This window comes from Haliotis rubra, unplaced genomic scaffold (genome assembly GCF_003918875.1).
Source record: "Haliotis rubra isolate DU_JTF1 unplaced genomic scaffold, ASM391887v1 Scf583, whole genome shotgun sequence".
NCBI classification, from domain to species: domain Eukaryota; kingdom Metazoa; phylum Mollusca; class Gastropoda; order Lepetellida; family Haliotidae; genus Haliotis; species Haliotis rubra.
Window position 1 is genome coordinate 640,406 of NW_025767283.1, and position 24,958 is coordinate 665,363.

Consider the following 24,958-nt stretch of genomic DNA (forward strand, 5'->3'; position numbering starts at 1 on the left):
GATTTGCGATCGAAGTGTTGGTGGAAGCCACTTCCAGTTGGCATGATTTCTGGTCCTCCAGGTCGCACAATCTTTGGTGATCATGTCAACCTCGTATTTGTCCTGTGTTTCAGTGAGTTTTCTTTTCTCGAGAGCTATGCGGTTCACTTTGGCCATGTTGTTCACGAGTTCTCCGCATATGGTTTTCCAGGCCTCGTCTAGAGCTTTAAGTTCCCTGATAGGAAATTCAAAACTGGGTGAGGGTTTTTTCCAAGTACATGGCCATTATTTTTTGTATTTTGTCCGACGCTTCTTGTACGTGTTTTGGCACATCTTTCAGGTCGTCTAGATTGAACACGCTTGCCGTGGCACCGAGTTCAGTACTTGCTGTTTGCAGATCTTTGGTGACCTTCAGTGGAAGTCGTGCGTCGCCGGTGTGATGTTGTAGGTTTAATTCTTTGGGGACGAAGTTGATGACGAGTAGACAGAGTGAGAGGTTTTCTCGTGTGGGCGTTCATGAGATCGACCCCATGATTGCTTTTCACCTACAGCTGACATTTGACGCATAATAATAATCGTTCATGGTCTGCTTTAAGAGTTCGTGTCTTATGGTGTCGCACATGAACGGTGTCTGCTTTGTCATCATCATCGAGCAATGGGGTGGTGGTTGTGGTGGTGGTTAAATTGTCCAATCCGATATTGTCGCCGCCTTCAGCCCATATATATTTATAGTTAACATGCAATTTTTATACGTATATAACAATATCGTAAAACAGACAAAAACTAGATCCTTTCTGAAGATTGAGGGCTCTGCTCGGAGTCAAAGCCATTCGTCAATTCATGATGATCAGTAACAATTTGAGCACAATCTATCAAAACCAAACGCTGCAGGTTCGATTCCCCAACCTGTCATAGTCCCCAGGCTCGACTGGCTTTAAACATCACCTTGGAGTCCAAGAACGACAAAAGAACATCGGTCGAGCCATCGTCAAGAAAACCATGATTGAAATCAGCGGAAACGAGGTGCTCGGCATCAACGACAATGACCTCTGGAGAACCATAAGCAAACACAATACCATGAAATGTCAAGACATTTGTCCGAACGGATGTGATTTGACTTTGTGGCGCTTGGGATATACTTTTACACTGGCCGACTCAACGCCGTGATGCTGGAAGAAAACTGCCGGCGATCAAGCGCGCGCCGTAATCAATGTGGTCATTAAGGATCTTGTTCTTGCTGACGTTTCGTTTGGGGAATACGTAAACAACAAGAACGTGCTGTGGCTGGACATGCAATCCGGGGATCAATCTCATGAAGGCCCGCACGAGAAAACTACTCACTCTGCCGACTTTGGTCGGAAAACACGGTGTAAGCCTCCGGATTACGCCGGCGCATGACCCAAACTTCCACTGAAGGTCAACAAAGATCTGCAAACAGGAAGCACCAAGCTCAGTGCCATGGCAGAGACGATCTGAATTGAGACGATTTGAAAAACGTGCCGCAACAAGCACAAGAAGCATCGTATGACGTCAAAATGATATTGGCCACATACTGGGACAATTTCTTACCCGGTTTCGAGTTTTCCCCCATGGGACCTTAAAAATCTAGATGAAGCCCTGAACAAGGGATCACCATCGCCAGCATTCTGACGGCGCTCAGCTTTATTATATCGGCCTAAGTCGTCTCCCTGACTGGCAGCGGCACACCACCACCACCACCAAGCCGCCCTACTGACGATATCAGAGACTGGATAAAAAAACCATCTGAAATCTCTTGGGGAAACACTCGCGAAACAAGCCGGCAAAGCCACCAAAGTATTCACGGGCATCCTAGGCAGCATCGTCTCGTGGCTGCTGGGCTTGCTGTCAAAAACGGCCACTTGGCTTGGTCGAAACCTGTGGGCGTTCGTCGTCGCCATGGCAGGCATGTTGTATGTTGCCACTAAGGAATTTTTAACCAAATGAGACAGTCTGACAGCGATCCTGCCGACCACGAGTGCCGTCGTGCGATCGATGTACAACTGGTTTTTGATGACTACGACTGCACGTGCCAGGAGCGATCAAACAGTTGGCGGCCAGGCCGGTGAAGGTGCCACTATTACCATTTGGCCAGTATGCGTCGACGATGCGAGTAAAGCCTAGTTACCCCAACCGTATGTTACCCCAACCCTTTTGACGTTTTCAATATAATTTTCATCCACGCGGTGGCCACTCCAGGTTCAGTTAGTTTGATGTACAAAAGGTGAATTTGATCATTCGTCGTAGGGCCCATAAGCGTGTGGTATCCGGGCACGTACCTACCACCCACATAAGCGATTTTAAACGTTTTGGGATTGATAGAAATATGTGTACAGTTTACTGAGACTGTGGTTCACACCGTGAAGTTGAAAGTCTTTATTCATGGGAATCATAAATTCCCCGCGAAGGATCGTAAGGGTTATCGATAATGTTCCACGCCGCATGTGGTAGAAGAGGTGCACCTAATCGCTTGTGCAAGGCCCACGGCGGCGATGTCTTCAGGTTCAAACTCATATACGACAAGTAAAAAGATTACATGCACAAATGCCGACAGTTCCGCAAAATAAAAATAGAATTAATTAAATTTTTAACTTACCTTACCATAGGTCTTATGCATGTTACCTCAAGCTCCACTTAAAAGAGATCAGACAGTCGTTGGTTTGCTATTCTCTAGAATGGCTGCCTCAAGTATCGACGAGTGTATAGGCACGGAAGTGACGTGATCTCCCCTCCCGTGCAAGCGCGGTCTATCCAAAAATCACTTTTCTTTAAGCGTGCTACATGTCAGACGTTTGTTTTCGCTAGCTTGTTACGTACTGTTTCTTTCAGATATTAAGTTATTGATTGCTTTTTGGTGGTGTGTTTTTTATGTCTTATTATTCTTCTCTGTGAGGGTGAAGAATATAATTAAAGTAAAACTTCACCTACCTAGCTGCCTCATGTTTCTCACTTTGGTGTGGGGTGTGTTCTCACGCTGTGAGTGTCTCTACACTTGGCATGTTTGATGTATTGTATTCTCCTATGTCTCTTTCATCATAATGTTCATGCTTGGTGTTGTGTGGGTTGATATTATTGCCTAATTTTGTGCTTGTTTCACACGCTTCTCGGCTCAGTGGGGGCAGCCATCTTGGTTGTTTCTCTACTGTCTCGCCTGCTTGGGCTTGCCCATTCTTGCTGTTGGTTTTTTTTCCATTTTACCTGCAGGTTTTTTTTTCGCTGTGTGTTTACGTTTTGTTATGTTTCAACTTTTTCGTGTGTTACAGCTTTGTGCATGACCCGGCAGGTTTGTAGCATCTGCAAGGTGCAGAAATCTGCCAAGGATCCCCACCCTTGGTGTCCGGACTGCACCACTGTTGTCTGTTCCCTTGCCCAGCGCTGTCATTTTTGTACTCCATTGTCTGTTGCCGATTTCAAGGCCTATATCGCAGCCAAGAAGAACCCGTTGTCGCAAGGCAAGAGGAAGATGTCGTCACCTGGTTCTTTGGTGGGGTCCCGATCTCCTCCTCCTCGGACGCCGGACGCTCCTCTCCTTCAACAGAACAGACGCCTACCCCTGCGCCGCGTCTGTTGACGCCTGAAGCCCAACAACCGTCTGGCGCCTTTGTTGATTTGTCTCGGGCAGATGCTTTATCTCATCCGGAGGTACAGAAGCTTCTGAGGACGCTCCTCTTGCCGGCAGCAGTGGAAGCCCAAGCCAGCGCCGTGCCAGGCCGTGCCAACGCCTACTCCCTTGTTACCTAGCGCTGCCCCTACGCCTAGTGCACTCCCAGGGCCGACGGCTGCAGCACTTAGCTCTGACATGGCTGGGCTGCTACCTCAACCAGCGCCGATGCCAGTGCCGATGCCGACACCAACGCCGACACCGCTGGTAGACTACCATATCCCTAAGAAGGCACCTGTCTCTACGATGTCTAGAGAGGAAGATTTACAGTGTCAGTTAGTGGAAGAGCATTCCAGACGCCAGGAGGCTGAGCGTTCCCGGCGTTCTAGGCAATCTCGCTCTAGGTCTGCTCGTCACCGCAGTCGGTCCAGCAGCCCTCGTCTTAGCTCTGATTCTAGTCATCGCGGTCGTCAATCCGATTCCAGGTGTCGCTCTCCCAGACGTTCCAACGATAGGGATAGGCGTTCAAGGTCGCCGACTTGTGGGAGGCGCTATCATCGGTCCCGTTCTAGGTCTCCTCCTGTTTGCCGCTCGCCACGACGACCATGTTCTCCGGCAGTTACTGATTCTCAGGTGTCATCCGAGCACCCGACATCTGCTGTCTTTGGCCAACAGTATAATGCTCCGGCCGTGTCTTGGGACGACAATGATGAGCATTATTTCTCTCCCGACTATAATGAGGAGACATCACCAGAGGAAGGAGATGGGGGTACTTACCTCCCCCTATCCTCCCTGTTTGACTGGATTGCCGATAGACTGCTGGAGTGTCCTTCTCCCTCTTCAGGAGACAACCCGAGAGCTATTAGGTCTTCTCCCGAGTTACTCCTCCCGCCTCACCCGATGGTGGCGACGCTGTGGCTTCTTTAGATGCCGATTTTGCGAAGCTGTCTCTCAATACTACTTTAAAGGCTCCTAAGTCACGGAAAGGAGACTATAAGATAGCATAGCTTGAATTTGCTGATGGAGGCACGGCTCATAATGAATCTCTCAAACATTTATCGGGTTCTCCACAGTCGTCTTATCGTGTACAGGATTCCAAGATGTAAGGCTTGTTTCGGCGTTGGCCTCAGCGACTTTGGCTGCAGCTTGGGATCTTACTGAAGACAATGCGTCGAGGATTGAACACCATACCACCCTGTTCCAATGGCAGGGTAAGGTGCTTCATGATTTGCTGGCACACCTCAGGACGGCGTTGGCCATGACGACTGTTGTTCGGCGAACAGGTTTTCCTCGAGCCTTGCTCCTGGCAGGAAGAGTTTAAAAGGAAACTCCTGACAGCCCCTTTTGTGTCTCGCTTCTTACTTGATGATAGAATTCCCGAAGTCTATAAGGAACACGCGGAGCTTACGAATACTGAGGTGTCCTTATGTACGTTTGAAGCGTTAAGTTCAGCCTTTCGTGGCAGGTCGGCTACGAGGGGTAGAGGGAAGCGCCGTTACGTCCCCAGAAGAGATTCGGTCGAGAGTGCCTCTGGCAGACGACGTGGCCGTTGCAAGTCCGACCACGATTTTCAGCGCCGGCAACAAGATTGTCTGCGGGAGCCCCCTTCGACGCCCGGCAGTGGTAGGGGGAGGCACCCCTACTCAGGTCGCTGAAGAAGGGAGCCACCTCATTTCCGGATCATATCCCTGGAACAGCTTCGTGACAAGCTTGCGCCCGGGACCTGGCTGGCCAGCCTTGACCTCCAGGATGCTTACTTGCATGTGCCTATTTACCATCGTCACAGGAAGTACCTGAGGTTCTTTTTCAACGGTTCCCATTACCAGTGGAAAGTGCTTCCGTTTGGAATTTCAACGTCCCCGTGGCTTTTTACTCGGATTACCTTGCCGATCACCCGGTTCCTCCATCTCAGGGGCATCGATTTCAACCCTTATATAGATGACTGTCTCATGAACCACCTCAATCCTGAGTTGCTTCGCAGACAGATGACTTTCGCCGTGCACCTTCTGGAGCAACTGGGATGGATTATCAACATGGACAAGTCGCACCTGGAGCCGTCCCAAGAACTGACGTTCATAGGAGGCTTATTCCTGACTCACTGCGACCTTGTCAGGGTTCCGCAGGATCGCTGGAGAAGTTGTCAGTTTCGCCAGCCGGGGTCTGTCCCAGCCACTCACGCTCAGGGAGTGGCAGTCCCTCTTAGGTCTCCTCACCTCAGCCCAGGACTTGACGCTCAGAGGTCGTCTGATGCTCAGGCTGTTACAGCGCTTCCTCTTGCCTTACATCCAGGCAGACGATCTTCAGTCGAGATTCCTCCTGCCTCTGCATCTCCACGCTTATGTCCGCTGGTGGACTGTAGAGTCGAACGTCTGCGTAGGAGTCTCCTTGACAGAGTTTGTTCACGATCACAAACTTTTCGTAGACGCGTCTCTTCAGGGTTGGGGTGCACACCTCAGCGACCAGACCACCTCGGGGCTGTGGTCCGACGCCGAACTAGGGTGGCATATCAACAACATGGAGCTCCAAGCAGTCATTCTAGCGGTTCGACAATGGATTCCTCTGCTGCGGAACACCAGGCTCCTGATAGCGTCGGACAATTCTAAGGTGGTGTGGTTGATTCGCAACCAGGGAACAACCAGGTCCAAATGGTTGTTAGAGCAGACCTTTCTGTTGGCCAATCTCCTGCACAACAATGGCATCAGAGCCAGAGCCCGGCACATCCCAGGGTGCAAGAACGTCCTAGCAGACGCTCTCTCAAGGCCAGGCCAGCTATCGCCAACAGAGTGGATGCTACAACCAGAAGCATTCACCTTCTACGCCACAGTCACGGTCGCCCTGTGATCGACCTGTTTGCAACCAAGTTCAACAAACAGCAGCCGTTGTACGTGTCTCCAATTCCAGATCCTGCGACATGGGCAGCCGACGCCATGTGCTTGTCATGGGAGGGTCTGGATGCATATGCCTTTCCACCACCAGTTCTGCAGCCAGCAGTGTTAGCAAAGGTCAAGCAGACAGTGACGATTCGTCTGCTTTTGGTTGCGCCTTGGTGGCCAACCAGAACTTGGTTCCCGGATCCGCGCCGTCTCGCCGGAAGAAATCAACTACAGTTGCCAGAGTGGCCTCATCTGCGCAGACATCAGCACAGTCGACAGCTGCATCCCGATCCGACTCCATTTCATCTGTTCGGTTGGATCATCTGCAACGGGCGCTGAAGGCCAAGGGCCTAAACTCAGTTTATAGCAGAGTTCCTTCTTTTCCTTTGGAAGTCCCTGCGTCTCAAGGGTAACACTATAGGAACGCATTTGTCTTCTCTTAACTCTGTGTTGGCAGTCAAGTGTGACAAAAAGATTTCCAAGGTGCCGGAACTCATCGCCTTACTTAAAGCTTTCAATCTGGAGGACCAGAAGGCAAAGTTTCGTCCTCCTGCTTTGGACCTTAACATCGTTCTCCGGCATCTGAGAGGTCCGCCTTACGAGCCCCTGGACTCATTTGAGAATCTCTCCAGGAAGACAGTTTTTCTCTTGGGCCTGGCTACGGCGGCTAGGGTCAGTGAGATCCACGCATTGGATGTCACCAGGGTCCATTTTGAACAGTCGCGGCATGGTCCTGTTCATCTGGGACTCCTTTGGGATTTTGTGGCTAAGAATCAGCTACCAGGACCACCGGACATAATGTTTTCTGTTCCTCCTTTGTCTTTCATTCTAGGACCCCACGACGCTGAGGAAGAGCTGATTTGTCCTGTGAGGGCTCTTAAGATGTATATTGCCCAATCATCATCCAAGACGCACTCTCGCAAGAGACTGTTTATCCCCATTTCCTCTATGGCTAAAGGTGAAGTTAATAGAAATACTATTGCGTTCTGGTTACGTACGACCATCCTGGCCACCTATGTTGCACAGGGTCTACCTCATCCTACAGCAAATAACCCACACAAGATTAGGACCCTGACGTCCACCATGGCTCTCCATAGGAATTGCACGGTGCCAGCCATCATGGAGGGATGCTTCTAGAAGGCCTCTACTGTCTTCGCTAGCCACTACCTGCGGGATTTGGCCGTCGAGGATGTTGAAGGTCTTCAATCCTTTGGTCCTCTGGTGGTTGCTCAGCAACTCACCCGACCTACCGCCCATTAGGTAACTACTTCTCCTTACCCTTTTGGTCTTAAGGATAACTTACACCTTGGGTGTCCTTGGGTTACTATGTGTTTCTTGTTACAGGCGCCTCCTACGTCAGCCTGCCGATTCAGTTAGTTCTCCTGGTTGCTCTTGACATGTGGTCTTGCTTTTGACTTGGTATGGTCCTGTAGAGCTCGACACCACCATCCTACTGTCGAATCCATAAAAATTTATTAAAATCTAAATATTTGAGATATTTAGAGACTTACCGTACCATAGGGTGGTAACTCCCCAACGCTGGATGCTCCTCCCCTCTCTGGGTTCTTCAGACCTGGTCAGTAAAAGTGATTTTTGAATCAACGACTGTCTGATCTCTTTTAAGCAGTGCTTGAGGTAATATGCATAAGACCTATGGTAAGGTAAGTATTTAAATATCTAAAATATTTAGATTTTAATAATTTTCATAAACAGGTTTTTCATATGTATACATACAACAGTTCTACGAACTGTTAGACATTCATTTCACTTGAAGACATAGCAAACTGTGAATACAGCAAGTTGAACTGTTAGACATTTGTTTTCACTTGAAGACATAACAAACTGTTAGACATTCGTTTTAACTTGTGAATACAGCAACCATGACTACTCCCGTCAGAGAGTTGAAAGCCATAGCCAATGAGCGTGGATTGACAGGCTATTCTCGCATGAGGAACTCTTTGAGCTACTCGACATTAAATTCATCAAACCCTTAACTGTGAAACGATTGAAAAACGAAGCGAGTGAGCTTGGGCTGCAGGGTTACTCCAAGCTTTGTAAAGCCAAGCTGATCGCATTGCTGGAAGACAGCAAGCCGGTCGAACTGAGATTCGTGCTCACGGAGCATGGCATAGGTCAGTATCTGCGAGGCAGGCAGATGGTCATCGACTCGAACATCGATATCAATGGCGTTAAGCCGCTGATAGCCAGCAAGATCAGTACCAGCTGACGGTGAAAATGTTGCTCGATAAGCAGCAGACGGTGGCACCAAGCACATCGAGCCTTATTTCTTAAGCAAGCAGGAAGTCGTACTCCAACCCGACTCCTTGGTCAATTCAACCATTGACTTGTCGCTGCCAAAAATACAGGAATCGTTGGAACGATTGACGCACATGGGATCCATGTGGGCAGTTGGCAGCATAAAAACCGTCACGCAGAGGACTGCTTAGGCGTGGGGCAGAGGGTGACATGCCCAAGGAAGACAACAACATCTTAAAATTCGTCAACCACAAGAAACAAATGCCGGGCCCTACGTTATCTACACCAATAGAATACGCAACAGTTACATGGTGGTCCGATACGACGGGAAAACGAATCCTCCAGTGATCTACCAAGGTCCAGATGCAGCCGAGAAGTTTCTCATTTGCATGCAACACAAAGAAAGAATCATCAGGAAAAATTTATATAGAATCATCCCCATGCGCATGACATGACATGACACGACTTGAGAGCTCATAAGAAGGCTACTCATTGCCAGGTGTGCAAACAACAGCTTAACAGCGATTCAGTGAGAGAACACTGTCCGTCAACAGCCGTTAAAGAGTGCCCCACGCAATGCGCGCAACTTGAAACTGAGAATCAATCCCAAAATCATACTCATCCCCGTGGTGTTGCGGCTTGCCCTCATATTGCCTACACCTCATTTCGCCTACAGTGATTATAATGGCCAGTTCTACCACCCCTATCATAATAATAGGTATTACCCAACTGGCTGTTAACATTAAACAAATAGATCTTGTACATTGTCTACCGACTTACTCATCTACTTACATTGCTTATCTGCTTATTGTTCTTTCTTTGATAAACCATACATGTTTTGATTGTATTAACATAAGATGCTCATCTCATCTTATTCTGTTTTTGCAATGTCGTATATAAACCTCTGCAAGTTTCACACTCAGCGTCAAAATGGCAAATCTTAAGAGAACTGAGTTTGTTACTTCACAGAGAGGCGGTAAACAAGTACTCCGTGCTGGATACCGACACAAACTGAACGTCAAGCGTCAACTTGCAGTTCACTGGAAGTGTGTCATTCCTGGCAGCAATGGAAGATGTAGCACCATCGGCGACCACGTCACCTCCATTAGTCTGCACACACATCCTCCTGTTGAGAATGAAGATCACATCGTTCATTGTCTGGTGGATGGCAGGATGTACCCTGTGGCATTTTCACTGCTCCCAAACAAGACCAAGCAGACTTATGTTAGGTTATTTAGATTGCTGAAGGACACTGTTAGTGCAAGAACTAGTGTAGAACTCTCCCCAGATGTGAACCAGACAGACTTCGAATCGGCTGTCATCAGTGCTGTGAGTGAGATCTTCCCTGGCAGCTCAGTTCGAGGCTTTTTTTTTTCTCACTATGCCCAAGCTTTGAGGCGTCAAGTTGCTCTGAATGCCCTGAATCTCAGTGGAAGAGTCTACTTTTCTAAAAGTATAACAGAATTTATGTGATGTGCAGTCAACCCTAAATTTGTTTTGATAAGGTGAAAGCAAAATGAGGTCAGGCCTGTGTTGCACAACCTTGGCGAATACGATTCTCACCTCATTATGCAAGCCATCTAAAAAATGGAAGGCAACATAAATTCCATTCCGAACAATATGGAGAAAATTCATAGATAGTTTTTGGTTTTTGCTGTGGTCGCTAGACAATCTAGTGAAAGCGAATGACCCCGACGCCTTCCATATAAACAATTGATACACTGACGTGTCGACTCGGCCTCTGTTACTGAGGAAAGTCGTTCATCCGTACGTGTACATGGACGACTGGTCCAGATTTGACCAAATGCGATTACCTCCCATGGACGGCTTTTACACCCACTTGACCGACTCGGGTATCGGGGAGGGCGATAACTCGCATGCACTCTACGTGTGGGAAAAACTGGTCTGCATGACTTTAGGCGATTACCACGATCTCTACTTGAAAACTGCTGCTGCTCGCTGACGTCTTCGAAATATTCAGAAAAAACAGCTTGAAACAATACGACTTGGATCCTGTCTGGTATTACACCAGTCCCGGTCTCTCCTGGGATGCCTTGTTGAAAAAGACCAGCGTGCAATTGAAACTTTTTGACCGAGCATCGCTCCGGATTCGAACGTTGGCTACATACGCGAAGTGGACTGGGACTATCTTGCAGAGTTACATTGGCCACACAACAGCTGGACACTGGCTCCCGAGAGGTTGCGATGAATCAAGACTGGATGTCCGACTACCAACGAGACTTGCTAGACAAAAGTAAACTGGCCAAGATAAAGAAACTCGTGCGCAACTTGATGGATAAGAAAAAGTACATCGTGCACTACAGAAACCTGCAGCTGTACATGTCGTGGGGAATGAAGCTGAAAAAAATTCACCGAGCGCTACAATTCAATCAAAGTCCGTGGATGGAGCCGTACATCCGAATGAACACGGATTTACGAAAACTAGCCAGCAGCAATTTCGAAAAAAATCTCTACAAACTCATGAACAACTTGGTGTTTGGCAAGACTATGGAAAATTTGCTAAACGACTCGACCTGAAGTAAGTCTGAGTTCACGAGGAAGAAAACCTCAGGAAACTGATAGCCACCCCGGCATTCAACTGAAACAAGATATTCTCTGGCGACTTGGTGGCACTGCACATGAACAAAAGCCACATCAAATTCAACCGGCCTGTTTACGTGGGGATGAGCATCCTGGACTTATCCAAACACTTGATGTACGACTTTTATTACAACGAAGTCAAAACGCAGTACGGCGATCAATGCAAGGTGCTGTACACGGACACGGATTCGCTGCTGATGGAAATTCATACCGAGGACGTGTATGAGGACATGGAGAAACACATCTACCGCATGCTGGCATGACGATCGCTGAATACGTTGAGTTGAGGCCTAAAATGTATTCGATCAAGAAAGCAAACAATGACAAAATCAGAAAGGTGAAAGGCGTGAAAAAATACTTGGTGAAAAAACATATCAAGCACGACGTAAAACGTACAAGTATGCACTGACAGTCGTGGATGTTGCCAGTTTCTATGAAGAAGCCAAAGCGTTGACAAAGAAAGATTCGACCTAAGTCACCAAAGCACCCAAACGCATATACCAGTGCAGTCACATAACCTTGCCTGCCGAGCTGCAGGTCGATCCCAGATGAGAGTTTATGGGAGCTGTGTCGCAGCTACTGGCTAAGCACAAAGTACGGGTTAAACGAGCCATGGCGGGAGCTCATTGCAGTCAAGCCTTTAGTCGAGAGATTCAACCGCACCTTAGCCAAGCGACTGTTCAGCTATCATTATGCACAGGATATGATCACCCCCGAGAAACGATTTACAGAACGGGTTGTACATTTGCCTCGAGTTGTGTCGGCCATCAACAACGAAGTCACTTGACTCGTATGCAAGAAAAACGTCGAAACCATCAAAATGAAATCTATCACTGTCGGATCATCTGCGCCAGGCACAAAAGAGAAAAATTACCAGACTCTGTCATTGTTAGGTATTTGTACCAGACGGGTGAACACGAGGGAGATAGTAGAAAACGTGCTATGGATCCAATATGGTTGATGAAAACGTACAACATCGACTGAGTTAATATCAATGACAAGGAACCCAATCTGTATTATCTCAAAGACGGGCCAGGCCGAGGACTCGTGTGAGAGGAATTACAAGTCGTACCTCACTCAAAATCGTAATCTGATGGTCTTATGATGTTAGGCAAGACCGTCAATGTGGTTGGACAGTAAGCTATTAGTCTGCATTTGTTATTCCGGAATGTCGTAGCTGGTCCCACATGAATTTCAAAACCAGCATTTGAATCGCCTTCGTCTCTTACTACACACTTAATTGTCTGTTTTGCAAATGGTAGTGTTACAGCGTAGTGAGAATTCTCTCCTAACGCTCTCTCCAGACTGTTATTTGCCCAAATAACCCCTCCGCTTTTACCTTCTCGCTTACTCCAACCAAATATTCCTATTGATTCTCCTACTCTCCCTGATATTTTCTGAATAAACGATGCTGGTAAATCATGCATTGCTTCATCAATATCTTGAAGCCACTGTCTTGGTATGTCCTGATACATCAATTTTTCTTCCTGATTCATTTTCGTTATACTTCTTACAATATGTTTTCTCTAAAAGGGAAAAAAAATTATACACTTTTAAACTATGAACATCGATTGATGGTTCTCATCATTCTACAATATTTTCATACTTTGTAGGGCCTTCAATTCATGACAATATTGCTTTAGGAGGACTGAGCTGAAACCGCTATCCTCTATACTACTGGAATATATTCTGATTTCGTTGTGTATGATATTATTTCCCTTTTCATTACTTAATCTTCGGTACTATTCCTCTGGCCCTTGCGGGGCTGTGAGGTAGCCTAGAGGTTAAAGCGTTCGCTCGTCACGACGAAGAGCTGGGTTCGATTCCCCAGATGGGCAGAATGTGTGAAGCCCATTTCTGGTGATCCCTGTCGTGATATTGCTGGAATATTGCTAAAAGTGGCATAAAACCATACTCACACTGGCACTTGCAGAACCTGAAGTTGAAAAAAGGAACCTAAAAAAACTCTAGGTTTTATATACATCCTCATTTCTAAGCATACATATTCTGAATTGAAAATACAAAAAAAAAAGAAAGGTTTTTACCTTTATAGGTTTAAACAGTGCTTGTGTAACTGATGGTATTTTAGCTTCTTCGGTACAATTTTGGGAACGCAGATAATTTTGTGAATCTCACATCTTTCATTGATATTGATATTACTTAACGGATATAATATGACAGATTACAAAAGTGGTGAATCAAATAGCTTGAATCATATTAACCTTGTTAGGGAAGAATGGTTGAGTAGATCTGTCGATCGATTAAGTAGTGGGTGCTTGGAGTGTAGATGATGCTGATATGAAATACAAATATACAAGTTGGCAATACAGATAGTATGGTGCTGTCGTCTAAACAGTGATGGATGTAGGGCTTTACATATGCCCCATTTTGGGCAGGATACGCTCATCTGTTCATGAAAACCTGACATACTGATTCATTAACACGTGCTCAGTCATCCTATCGTATGGTTCAACCACTAGAACTTCTGGTCCAGACTCGATTGTTTACAAACCATATCGTGTAGCTGTAACACTGTTTCTTATGGATGTGGAAAGGGTTTTGTCACTTCTACCTGTAGATATACTCGGCAGACTGCCATAACACTTGAAATGAACATAATGCTACTTGCGAACAGCTTCGAAAAGGCAATCATACGTCAACATAGTTTATTCAGTACTGAAAGCATCCGATCTGTAACACAAATACACTAAACGCCAAAAGAAACGTTACCCTCCTACCTTTATGAATTACTGAAAAACTATCAAAGATATCTTATAAGGTATTGGTTTACAAGGAAGCTTAATAAAACAGCTTTATGCAAATCACGAAAAAAAATTCTCAAATGTTTCATATTTAGGTGAAATGCATCTTTTTCAGAAGAGTTCAATTGACCTATATTATCATGCCGAAAAAAAACAATAACAGTGAGAAAGGTTGACATAAAATTCTGCTTTGGGACAATGATAAACCATTTAAAGTCGCCATTTTTCAACTATTAAAATAAGAAACAACTGTTGTAGAGTGTGAAAAATTGTAAAATAATCATTCCTGTGATTTCAGTCTTTTAAAACATTTTCTACTGATTTGCATTAATAAAAACAAGTAAAACGTGTTTTTGATATTGTGAAAAAATGTTTGGGAACATCTAAAATTATCTTTGTTAAATTTTTTGTTTGCAAAGTAACATTTTTCCATTTTCTGTTTACACATAGCAATATCAATCGCCAAAACGCACCAATATTGAAGCAGTATTTGCCTCCATTTCACATGTAGAATGATTCTATAGGGTATGAAGAGAGCCTAGAATACATGGTATGATACACAAGTACAAGAAATATGCCACGATATGCCAACAGCTGAAGAGAGGGAAAGAGCCATTGGGATGGTGCAGATGGGGTCGACATACAATGCTGTTGCCAACGCCATTGTATCAGGGTTATAAGACTGATTCAGCGCTACAGAGAGACTGGGGTCACCGTAGACAAACCAAGCAGTGGACGTCCATACGTCACAACGCCAGCTGAAGATAGGTACCTTAGGAAGGAGGGCAACGTTTCTTTTGGCGTTTAGTATACACTCTTCCTGTAAGGAAAGCCCTATCATTATCTTGGAACTTCTAGATGATTTCAACATTAAGCGATATTTAAGTAACGGATGTTGTTAAACAATTGACAAATATGCCTGTACAATCCTTATGCACCTGTGAACATGGGAAGTGCACACTTTACTACTAGATACTACTATTTAGGTGAAGGTTCAAGCGATATACGTCAAGGTTCGTAAACACCGTTTTTATCCGTTTGAAGATACCTAGAGATCACCGATTTTTCGATCAAACCATGCCAAACTTAAATCATTTTGGAAAAGTAAAGTAGTTATGTTGGCTCTATGTGTTGTTTCTTTTTCATAGTTTTATCATTTAGGACTTTAGGAAAACATATACGTATTGTGATAGTCTGGAGCTCCTCGTATGAACGAACCTGCACCACTCCTGAATGTATTGACATAGATCATGTAGTTTGTGTTAATGCTTTGACTTGAATATCCTGAAAAAATTTGAACAGTGAGGTTCCCTAGTAGATTTTAGATCCTAACATGAAATCAGACACATTCTGAGTAGCAAAACATAGACATTTCGTCACAAGTTATGTGTCCAAAGTTTGATGATCAGCAATGCTTCAGTGTAATGATTGTTTGATGTTTATCATCATAAGTATTAGGGGCGGTGGGGTAGCCTAGTGGTTAAAGCGTTTGCTCGTGACGCCGAAGACCCGGGTTCGAATCCCCACATGGGCACAATGTGTGAAGCCCATTTCTGGTGTCCCCCGCCGTGATGTTGCTGGAATATTCCTAAAAGCGGCGTAAAACCAAACTCAGTCAGTCAGTCATAAGTATTAATTGCAATACGAATTAGATAGAAACTGATACCGATATGTGTTGTCACGATTTATATTTCATTTTCGAATACCGAACCGTGTTTTATCTGTGTGGATGAACAAAGAAGTGAATAGTTTTAGTTTACAGTAGGGATAACGTAGATAACTATCTCAGCGTAATAATCTAATTAAGCAAAGTTGTAAAAGTATAAAAATAGAATGTTTCATTGTTTTGTGAATTTCTCGTGACAGAAGAACGTCATATTTTCACATCACCCGATGACAGATACACCTTATTTCATTTGACACATGGAATATGCTCTGTGTATCATCATCCATTTTCCCACCAACGAAGGTTTTCTTAAAGGTTTAAAAAGGAAACATATAGAACCCCCACCCCCAACATTTTCATCATATTTTATTCACATTGCGGTGAAAAGTAAAGGAAATGAAATGTTGGAAATGTAGGATTTCATTAGTAGCAGAAGACTTGTAATTCAACAAAAAATAAAACTAGATACATGTGTAAGTATTTAGATCTTTAGCTATATGGTTGAAATATACTGTTATTTAGCAAAAGTGATGTTTCGGGTCGTAATAGTTGGGTAGTTAAGTAGAGGGATATGCATGTACATCAACTTGGTGAATGTATATATAAATATTTGAATAGGTGGATGGGCAAATGGGCAGCGTGAAAACTAGATAACTGTATTCTAAGTCACGTAAACTAATAGCATGAGATAAGTAGACAAGAAAGTCATTAATAAATGAACAGAAGGAAAAAATACATCAATTAATAGATCAATACGTCAATAGATCCGCTTTTCCCTCTTAATAACTTCATTTTTTTGTTTATTGTTTCTCTAAAATCCCCAAAACAACCCTAAAAATGTAAGATGACCCTGTGTTTGATAGACTGAACTCTGCCTGTCTTATGTGCAGATAACAAGGCTAATTCTGTTATTCATTTCACTAATCTGCATTTTGTCTGGGAATGCTTGGAACAAAACATTACTAACGTTCCAGGAAGTAACAAAGAAATGTCATCTTTTGTGTGATGAGTTGCATTTCTATTTCCATTCGTCATACGTGTGTGCATATCTATTTTTAAACAATACCCCAAATACCCCAAACTAAACCTTGTCAAGCACCATATTCAAAATCCCAAAATTCGTACCAAACGCTTGTAAGCCTTGTCAAGAACAATAATCGAAATCCCCCATTTCGTTGCAACACGATTGTAACTAAACCTTGTCAAGCACCATAATCTAAATCACCTAGTCCGTGGCCACACGACTGTGACTAAACCTTGTCAAGTACCATAACGGAAATGGTAAAATGTGCGTGGACATTTACGTCTAACCGTATCGTGCATGTCCCAGGAAGTGAGACATGCGTTTCCCAATAATGGCCCCCGCAAGCATGTGAATGAATACTTAATTAAGATGAATACCTTCAAAGTCATTTCTGTTACATTTAGCCACAAGCTATGTCATAAAATATGCATGATTGCTGATGAAAGATATTTGCCAGATACGACAGCATGACATAAGGTGAGATATGCTCCTGGATATTTTGCTTTTAGATTTTAGTATTTTGCACGTGATATTGTCTCACTTACGGTACTGCAACAGAAAGTGAATCGTTGAGTTATATGTTTGATGCGTAAATGTCAAAACGTAATGGCTGCTCACAGTTTATTCACAAGTAGTCTTTCATGTATACGTCATTTCGACTCTCAAATTGAGTCATATTTTGAGAAATGTCATGTTTTTCATATTCATTTTTCAGATTGTAACACACATAGCACCTCGACCTCCAGACCAGGTACGTGACATCTATAAATTGTAAGTAATTGAACGATGTTTCATAAACGGTCACATAACTATACTGAACTATCAGTTTGATATCAAATTTGTTTTGAACGGTGGTTGAATTGTTTAAGGCTCAGTAACTAACCATGCACAATTCTGCTATTTAGTCATGGAAATATCCAAAGATTGTGGTGTTTGTATCTCAGATTGAACATGGTTACGATCCAAAATGTCATTCATCTTTTCTCCATATTGTTTCTGCCGTGGTTTGTCTGGTAAATTCTAACAAATGATAATGTATTTTGCATAATGTGATATACTGACTCTTACTGATTTTCCCTTTATGTTTCAGGTGAAGGAACGACAACACCCAAGCCCACACCGGCAGGTAAGCTTCCCTCCACATCTATGTATGCTCTATGACTTTGTGTACAGTTATAATTTGTCTCAGACACATCGTGACTATCAAACACCACCCACCAAAGACATTTACATGAACTGTTCTCTTCCATGGAAATATGTTTAAATTTTGCTTGTTCACATGACCAAACTACATACAACATTGGACAAAACCAGACAAAGCATATAATATTGCACTGGACAGCTGATTCTCCTATAATATCAATTCTACCGACACGGAGAATGATGGCAATTTTGCTTGACAATGACATTAGAACCTATGTCGAAACGTCGCCTCCACAGAATAAAAGAAAGTGTCTATCCATAAAAATTGTGATCATGCTTCATCAACTCAACTTCTAAAATGCCCATCAAAGAAGTTTGCCCACACGCTTTGTGACTATAGACGTTTTACCTGTATACATACATGTACGATATTTGGTGATTGTATAACCAAGGATAAAGGGGATTTTGTCTTCTAAAAATCTTAAATGTGACCTGATTTTAGGTAACTGTTTTGTTTTTCATTTATTGCAGAGGATGATAATACCTTAGCTATTGTGTTGGGAGTTCTTATACCTTGCGTAGTAGCTATTGGACTACTTGGAGTGTTTGGATTATGGAGAAAAAGGAAACTCATAAATAGGTAATCCACTAATAACTGTCTTCCGCGTAATTCAGTGTAGGTTCGTGAGGGTTATCCCCGTGTAAACTGACATTGCTTTTGACACAATTTTCTGAAGAAATACGCAACTTTGTTTGAAAAACATTCCCTATAAAACAGGATACAGAACCTCTTTGACGAGACAAACTGTTTTCTTTAGACAATACTTGCAAGTCAAGCCTATACAGCTACGATTACCCTGGTAAGATTATTCTGAAAATAACAAACATGAAATAATGAACTACAATGGTTATTTGTTTGCTTGTCATCAGGTCACCAGAAGGAGGAGTTCCCACTGAAGCAGGCATACCAATGACATCAGGCAATACCTGACAAAGGTATGAGAAGCTGAATCTGAAGAAAGGAGGCTAAATAGATATTTGAATTTGTCTGCATTATAAATTTTTGAAAGGATGGTTCCTGTAGATGTTTCCCTGATGCGATTAGCATGTGGAATTGCATGGTTTATCATGTCCAATAATGTAATGCCTCTGTAATGTGTATTTCTGATGAGTGCATGACTTTCTAATTACGTCAGTATTTCCAGGTTAATGTATCAGAGTACATGGGTCACATTAGTTATTTTAGTATTTCCCAATAATACCACTGCCTCTCGTCTTGCCGACCCGTTCTTCAAAAGTACATTGTGTTACCCATTGACGTTCTGTTTAGTCTTCTTCTGCTCTTATGGGCTCAGTTTATAAACCAATTTTCAATTTCTGAGTGAAAGGTCCTTTTATCAGTGAGGATTCTGTGTATCTACAAGGTTTGTTTCTTGCTTCTATAGAGGCTCGTCTCTTTTATATCATGTTTACACGACTGTAACACACTAAACCCTGGCTCGGAGTAAAGCATTATTCGGTAAAAATGACGACAACTTACCGAGTCTTACCACCCTATCAGTCCTATTTGTCCGGGACGACGTGCTGGGGACCGTCTCCGTGGTGTAGTGGTTTGAGCATCCGCCCGGAGTTATAATATAGTTTATATTGAATTATAAATGAAAAGCAGAAATAGTTCCCCTAAAGAAATTCCTAGTCACTTTGCTGTGACAAGAAATTACAATTACTGTTCTGATAGACACATGGGCACACCAGTCTTTACTGTAAGGGGGCGTCCTACCTTTTTGGGTAATGCTCTCTGAAAACCCAGGTGTTATATTTGTAGCTTGACACATCAATGATGCCCTAATTTGACATTTACTGTATGTTTCCATGTGCTTCTAGCACATAACTTGCCTTTGCATGTGTTTGTGACTGGTGCCACCTGTGGGGCAGCATATGCTTATCTTTTGGCGAACACCTGGTATCATCACTATTTTATAGTGATTCATGAACGCATGCTCATGATGTACCTGGAATCAGTCTGCTTTCTGCAAAGATGTCTTAAGAAAATGGATTTTTTTGTGTTGGATGAAATCCGGGAATCCTAACAACTAGACCACATTGGAAGCTGATAGACAGCCGTAATGTTGAAGGAAATGTTTTGTTATCCATTTGGTCTATTATTTTTTTTACCTTTCTGTGCCATGTGTGTAACAAAACTGGTAATACGATTTTACACAATTTCTTTTGTCCTGGTTTTCGTCCGGATGTTTCAAATTGAAACGTGTCAGGCAGTATGGGGAACTAAACAATCACGTCTTTGACGGCGATACAAGCTAGCTATTTATGGAGACCTTCAGTCGTGTCACTGTTGATTGAGGTTGTAACCTGCCTAAAACAACCTCTGGTGACCAGATTTTGAAAACAATTATGTGCGCTTCGGCAATTGCATGCAACGTTATGGACACCAACTTGCTCCACTTTGTGAAGACCCTTTCCTTTATGCACATATACAAGAAGCTCTGCTCGGCTGGCAAAGTCAAAAGAAGGTATCTGAGAAGTTTAGATTGAGCTTCAGGTATATCTATGATCTATGCTTTCCTTCAAAAGTCATCAGATATTCCCTTCTGCTGATCCACCTGAAGAAGAAGTACAGGAATCCAGTGAGACCGCCTCATCTGTTTCATGTTTAACCCTATCCATAAAGATTCAGAGTGCAATTTCCACAAGACTGTGTGACAAGAGGGCTAACTTCAACTTTCCAAATAGAACACTTTCCCAGTTTTGTTGACCAATTTTCTTACAGCTCCGAGCATGCTCATTCTGCGATTTTTCGAAGAGCGTCAACATATCACTGACAAGAATCCTAAAAACCTAAGAATGTCCTATGTTATTCCCTATTCCTAGTTTAATTTACGTTCCAATGGGTTTCTTTTTTCAGGTGAACAAATGATATATGCCTTTGCATGTGTTTGTGACCGGTGTCACCGGGGGTCAGGACACACCCGGTGTCATCTCTATATGTTACTAGTGATTCATACACACATGCGCTCATGCTATAGTCGTACAGTCGACCCTTGTTAATAAGGACAGAGTTTTGTCGCTTTGATTAGATCAAAGTCATCACCAAAGTTGGCTTATACAAAGTAGTTCAGTCTAAAATTTCCCCAGATCATTAGTGAATTGGGAGTTCAACAGTTCAAATCTAATGTTTATCACCCTGAGTAACAGGGTGCATTGGTCCAATATATGCGTTATCAAGTATGTTGATTTCAATAAGAGTTTCGCAATGTCTATAGGTTTTTCCTCATTAGTAGAGATGAGAGGTTGCACGAAGCATGTTTTCAGAAACACTGGCATCATGTTTGACCTTCTGGACTTTCATCGCTTACGCTGACATTTCCTTATTGTGTTCGATCATCAGTGATGAACATGGAAACTCCATGGATTCGCCGGTTAATAATGTCTGTGTTTGACCCTGACACGACTGACCAAGCATCTTGTCATCATCCATCTCACACAAAGGTGAAAATTGAGGGATGTCAACACGACGGCGTCTTTTATGTGTATAACTTCTAAATGCCTTTCAAAGACGGATGCCCGATCCCGTCGGTCGCCTCATACAACCAGCATGGGTTGCTGAAGTACCAGTTCTACACCAGATCTTCAAGGGTCAAGTTTAACTTCACTTTTGAGAACCTGCGGACTTTCGTGTTGGTGTTGACTGCCACTTCTGAGTTTGCTTATTTTTTTCTTAATTAGACCAACCTACAGTTTGACAAGCAGCAAATGTGGCTAATGGTCTTTGTATTTCAACTTGTATGGCTAAATTATACAGTGTGTGTGTGTGTGTGTGCGTGCGTGCGTGCGTGCGTGCGTGTGTTTTCAAGCAATACCCTTGACATATTATACCAGCATTAGGAATCTACGATCTCACGCCTAAACCACAAGGCTCCTCATCTCCTATCTAGTCTGTATATAACAATCATCAGTACGGGTGTCAACCTCAATATACAAACATTATGATACCTCGCATACTCAAATCATCAAAGTCATTCATTTTGTAGTCATCTTCCTGCAGAGGTAAATGGAAGTCACAGATCTTCCCACATGATCCCACAATATAGCATTGCGTCTTCTCTGCACACGCACGTACAACTAGTCTTAGATTTAGTCTTGTTGATGTTTTCTGTGCATGCAGCTTTCAGGATTATGATGCAATATGTTTGCAACAGTGTAACAGAGGAATCTATATATTCCTTGGGTGTATAATGGGAGCTGTGTTTTGTGTTTACTGGTTTAAGGTTCAGTGTGTGCATTAATCATGTTTTGTCTGTGCCCAATAAGTGAGGAACTATTTCATTTAATGCTTTTCAATGACATGTTACTGTAGAATGAAATGTGGAATATACTGTAGTGATCACCGTGTACACTACGTTATTAGATCACCGTGGAGTAAGCCGTAGCTCGCACCCTGCAAGTATTAACGCCCAAATCTACGGTTTTAGGTAGACCCCTGAAACAGGCAATGCATACTTACAAGATGGCTTCCACGAACTCGCTGTGGCGATCGGCTGTCTCCGGCAGTTTCCGTCGGGTCCTCCAACTTCCGGTTGACAGCTCCGATCACCACATCCCTCCCTGTTTTATAGGCTCCTTCCCGCGGAACAACGCCATCACACCCCCCCGTGTTAACTTTTCCCCTTGGGGGGGTCTCCTTATGAATGTCCACCCGGAGAAACCACTTCCTGTTTCCCCAGGTTCAAGGGTCCGTGCCTTTATCATATTGTTCACATGAGCGGGTGATCCCCAGCTCCCTCCTCGGAATCGAACCCGCCCTTTTGGGTGGAACCAACAGTTCATCACATCCTTATCCCCAACCCACCCCTGCGTTAGGGTGGGACCAACTGTCCCTTGCACAATATACCCGGGCTCCACCTCCTATGGAATATGGCACACAGCTCTTCACATGCCCCCTGTCCTACCTTCCCATTGGGGAGGAACCCATAGTTCTTCACACTTGATTTCCCCCTTCATCCCCTCCTTAGGGTGAAACCTCTCACCTCATCATTCTCCTACCTACCCCACTCCCCCGTGGGGTGGGCTCTCTGCCCCTCTACATGGCAAACAACGGAGCTGCGTTCGCGGTTGTAGCCACAAGCAGCTCCTCAGTACTCATCCCCCTCTTCCCAGCCACCATGTCCCCAATCAGGCACAGCAGTGCCGGGGAGTTGACTCGATACCCCTTCGGTGGCATGTATGGGGAGTCCGTTTCCAACAGCAGCCGGTCACCCGGCACTGCTCTCAGACCAGCCACTTGGTCTGACTTGAACCCTTGCACCCGGCCAGTGAAGCCAAAGTAGGCCCGGGGGAATGCCTTCAACCATTCTTGCACTGTTTCCTCTCCACCCGCGAAACAGTGCACGTGCACCGGCTGTTGTGAAGGTAAGATCCCCTTCAAGATTTGTATTGCCTGGGCGTGGGTTGCCCCCGCCTCCTCATCTCCCGTGGGTCCCCTCACGTGCAATATTACCACCCGCCCGGCTGGGACATGGGGTAGTAGCTCCTTCAGGGCGGATTCCTGGGCTCTCCACTCCCACGCCGCGAATGAGTGATCCAACCCGACCTCCCCCACTAGGCATCGGGCGTCTTTCCAAAAACCAAGAATCTGACGGAACACTTTGTCCGTTAAGCTTGCAGCCTTCTTTGTGTGGATTCCGACCGCGGTGATGTATCTTGGGTCATTGTTGATTCGCTGAGGATACGTAGGGGGGTCGCAGTATACTTCAACCCCCCAGACGGGCAGCTCTCCAAATGGGTGACTCACCTCTGGTGCGGATGCCAATAGTTCGGGAGTGGTCCCCTGGGGCGCTCTCCCAAACGTGCCCGCCCATGTCCGGTCCAGGTGGAAGTGGGCGTCGAACAGATGATCGAGACCCCCTGGACCCTGGAGCGTGCCTTCTTCTACCAACCCCTCAGCGGCAAGCTCCTCCTCCCATAATGTCTCCACTTCCTGGCTTCCTCCAGCGGCCCCCATGTCCGCGGACTCATCTTCTTCCCCTACTCGGACCTCCTCGTCCTCCGGCAACCACATAGCCTCCGCTTGTCCCACATCCATCAGTTCCCGGTCCCATTCCTGGGGAGCCTTGACCCGCGCAGTCCAGCGGGTATGTTGGGGCGCTGCAACCAGGAACAAGCGAAACTCCCTCCTCTTGTCCTGAGGCACAAAATTCAGGAGATGAAGCAGCACCCTCCATTGCTTCAGGCACGCCGGGGAATTCAGGGGCCACAGGCTGAATTTGGTTGGGATGCGCCATCCCTGGGCCGTACACAAATGCCTCAGTCCAGCTATTGAGTTCTCTTGGAGAGAGCAGTCCGGGGACAATTGAATGTTCCGATTACAAAACTCGTGTAACCCCTCCAGGGTTGCGCCCGGACCCAGAATCCAGGACGCCAGCTGCCGTAGGGCCGTCACTAATTTGTCCAGCACATCTCGTTCGGGAGGGTTATCCTGGGGGTACCCAGCCCGGAAATAGCGAGGTAGGTATGCAAAAAAGGCATGGTCCTGCAGTTTATGGGTCACTGTCCCACACCCCTCTACGGAACAACGGGATCCTCGACCCCTCCACCTCCTGGGCTCACCCCTCGACACCACCGCGGGTGTCGACTCCAAGACCCCCCTTGGTCCTGGATGGGGGCCCCTCCTGTCTCTGGTCTGCTCCAGGAACCGTCCCCTTCCGGCCCCTGGTCGCCCCAAGTAGTCCCACACCACGGGGTATCTCTCCTCCTCCTTCTTTGTCCTTTTAGGCCCCCAGGGTCCTCCCTGAGGAAGGCCTGGTCTGGTCACTGTTGAACTCGGCCTCTTCGGTGGTGGTACCTCTCTCCTCCGGCATGGTGGCGATCTCCTCCGGGGTCTGATGACGACCTGCACCGGCATCCCCTCCACAGTGGGCCGGACCACCACCCGCTCCCCATAACTCCGTTGTCTACTTCGCGTAGGGCGCTCCTGTCTCACCTCCACCTCTCTCCTCTCCACCTCTCTTCTCTCCACCT

General features: G+C 45.1%; 2 protein-coding genes across 5 annotated transcripts in view; one reads left to right on the forward strand and one right to left on the reverse strand.

The window, feature by feature from the left end:
* The window catches only part of LOC124254804, a 31,853-nt gene extending 12,400 nt beyond the window's left edge, over positions 1–19,453 (forward strand). For 2 of the 4 annotated variants that reach the window (XM_046688659.1, XM_046688658.1), the window contains exon 6: positions 3,261–3,696. In XM_046688659.1, the coding sequence (XP_046544615.1) occupies positions 3,261–3,568 (308 nt within the window). In that variant the 3' untranslated portion in view covers positions 3,569–3,696. Of the gene's footprint in view, positions 1–3,260; positions 3,697–17,495; positions 17,532–17,870; positions 17,907–18,454; positions 18,564–18,853 lie in introns of those variants that run through there. The other 2 variants (XM_046688660.1, XM_046688661.1) reach the window with 2 other exon arrangements.
* A 2,731-nt stretch (positions 19,454–22,184) lies between these two features.
* On the reverse strand, positions 22,185–24,854 carry LOC124254798. The gene has a single exon (XM_046688648.1). It carries the CDS (start codon positions 24,840–24,842, stop codon positions 23,022–23,024), a length of 1,821 nt encoding a protein of 606 aa, XP_046544604.1. The 5' UTR covers positions 24,843–24,854; the 3' UTR covers positions 22,185–23,021.
* Positions 24,855–24,958: the final 104 nt, after the last annotated feature.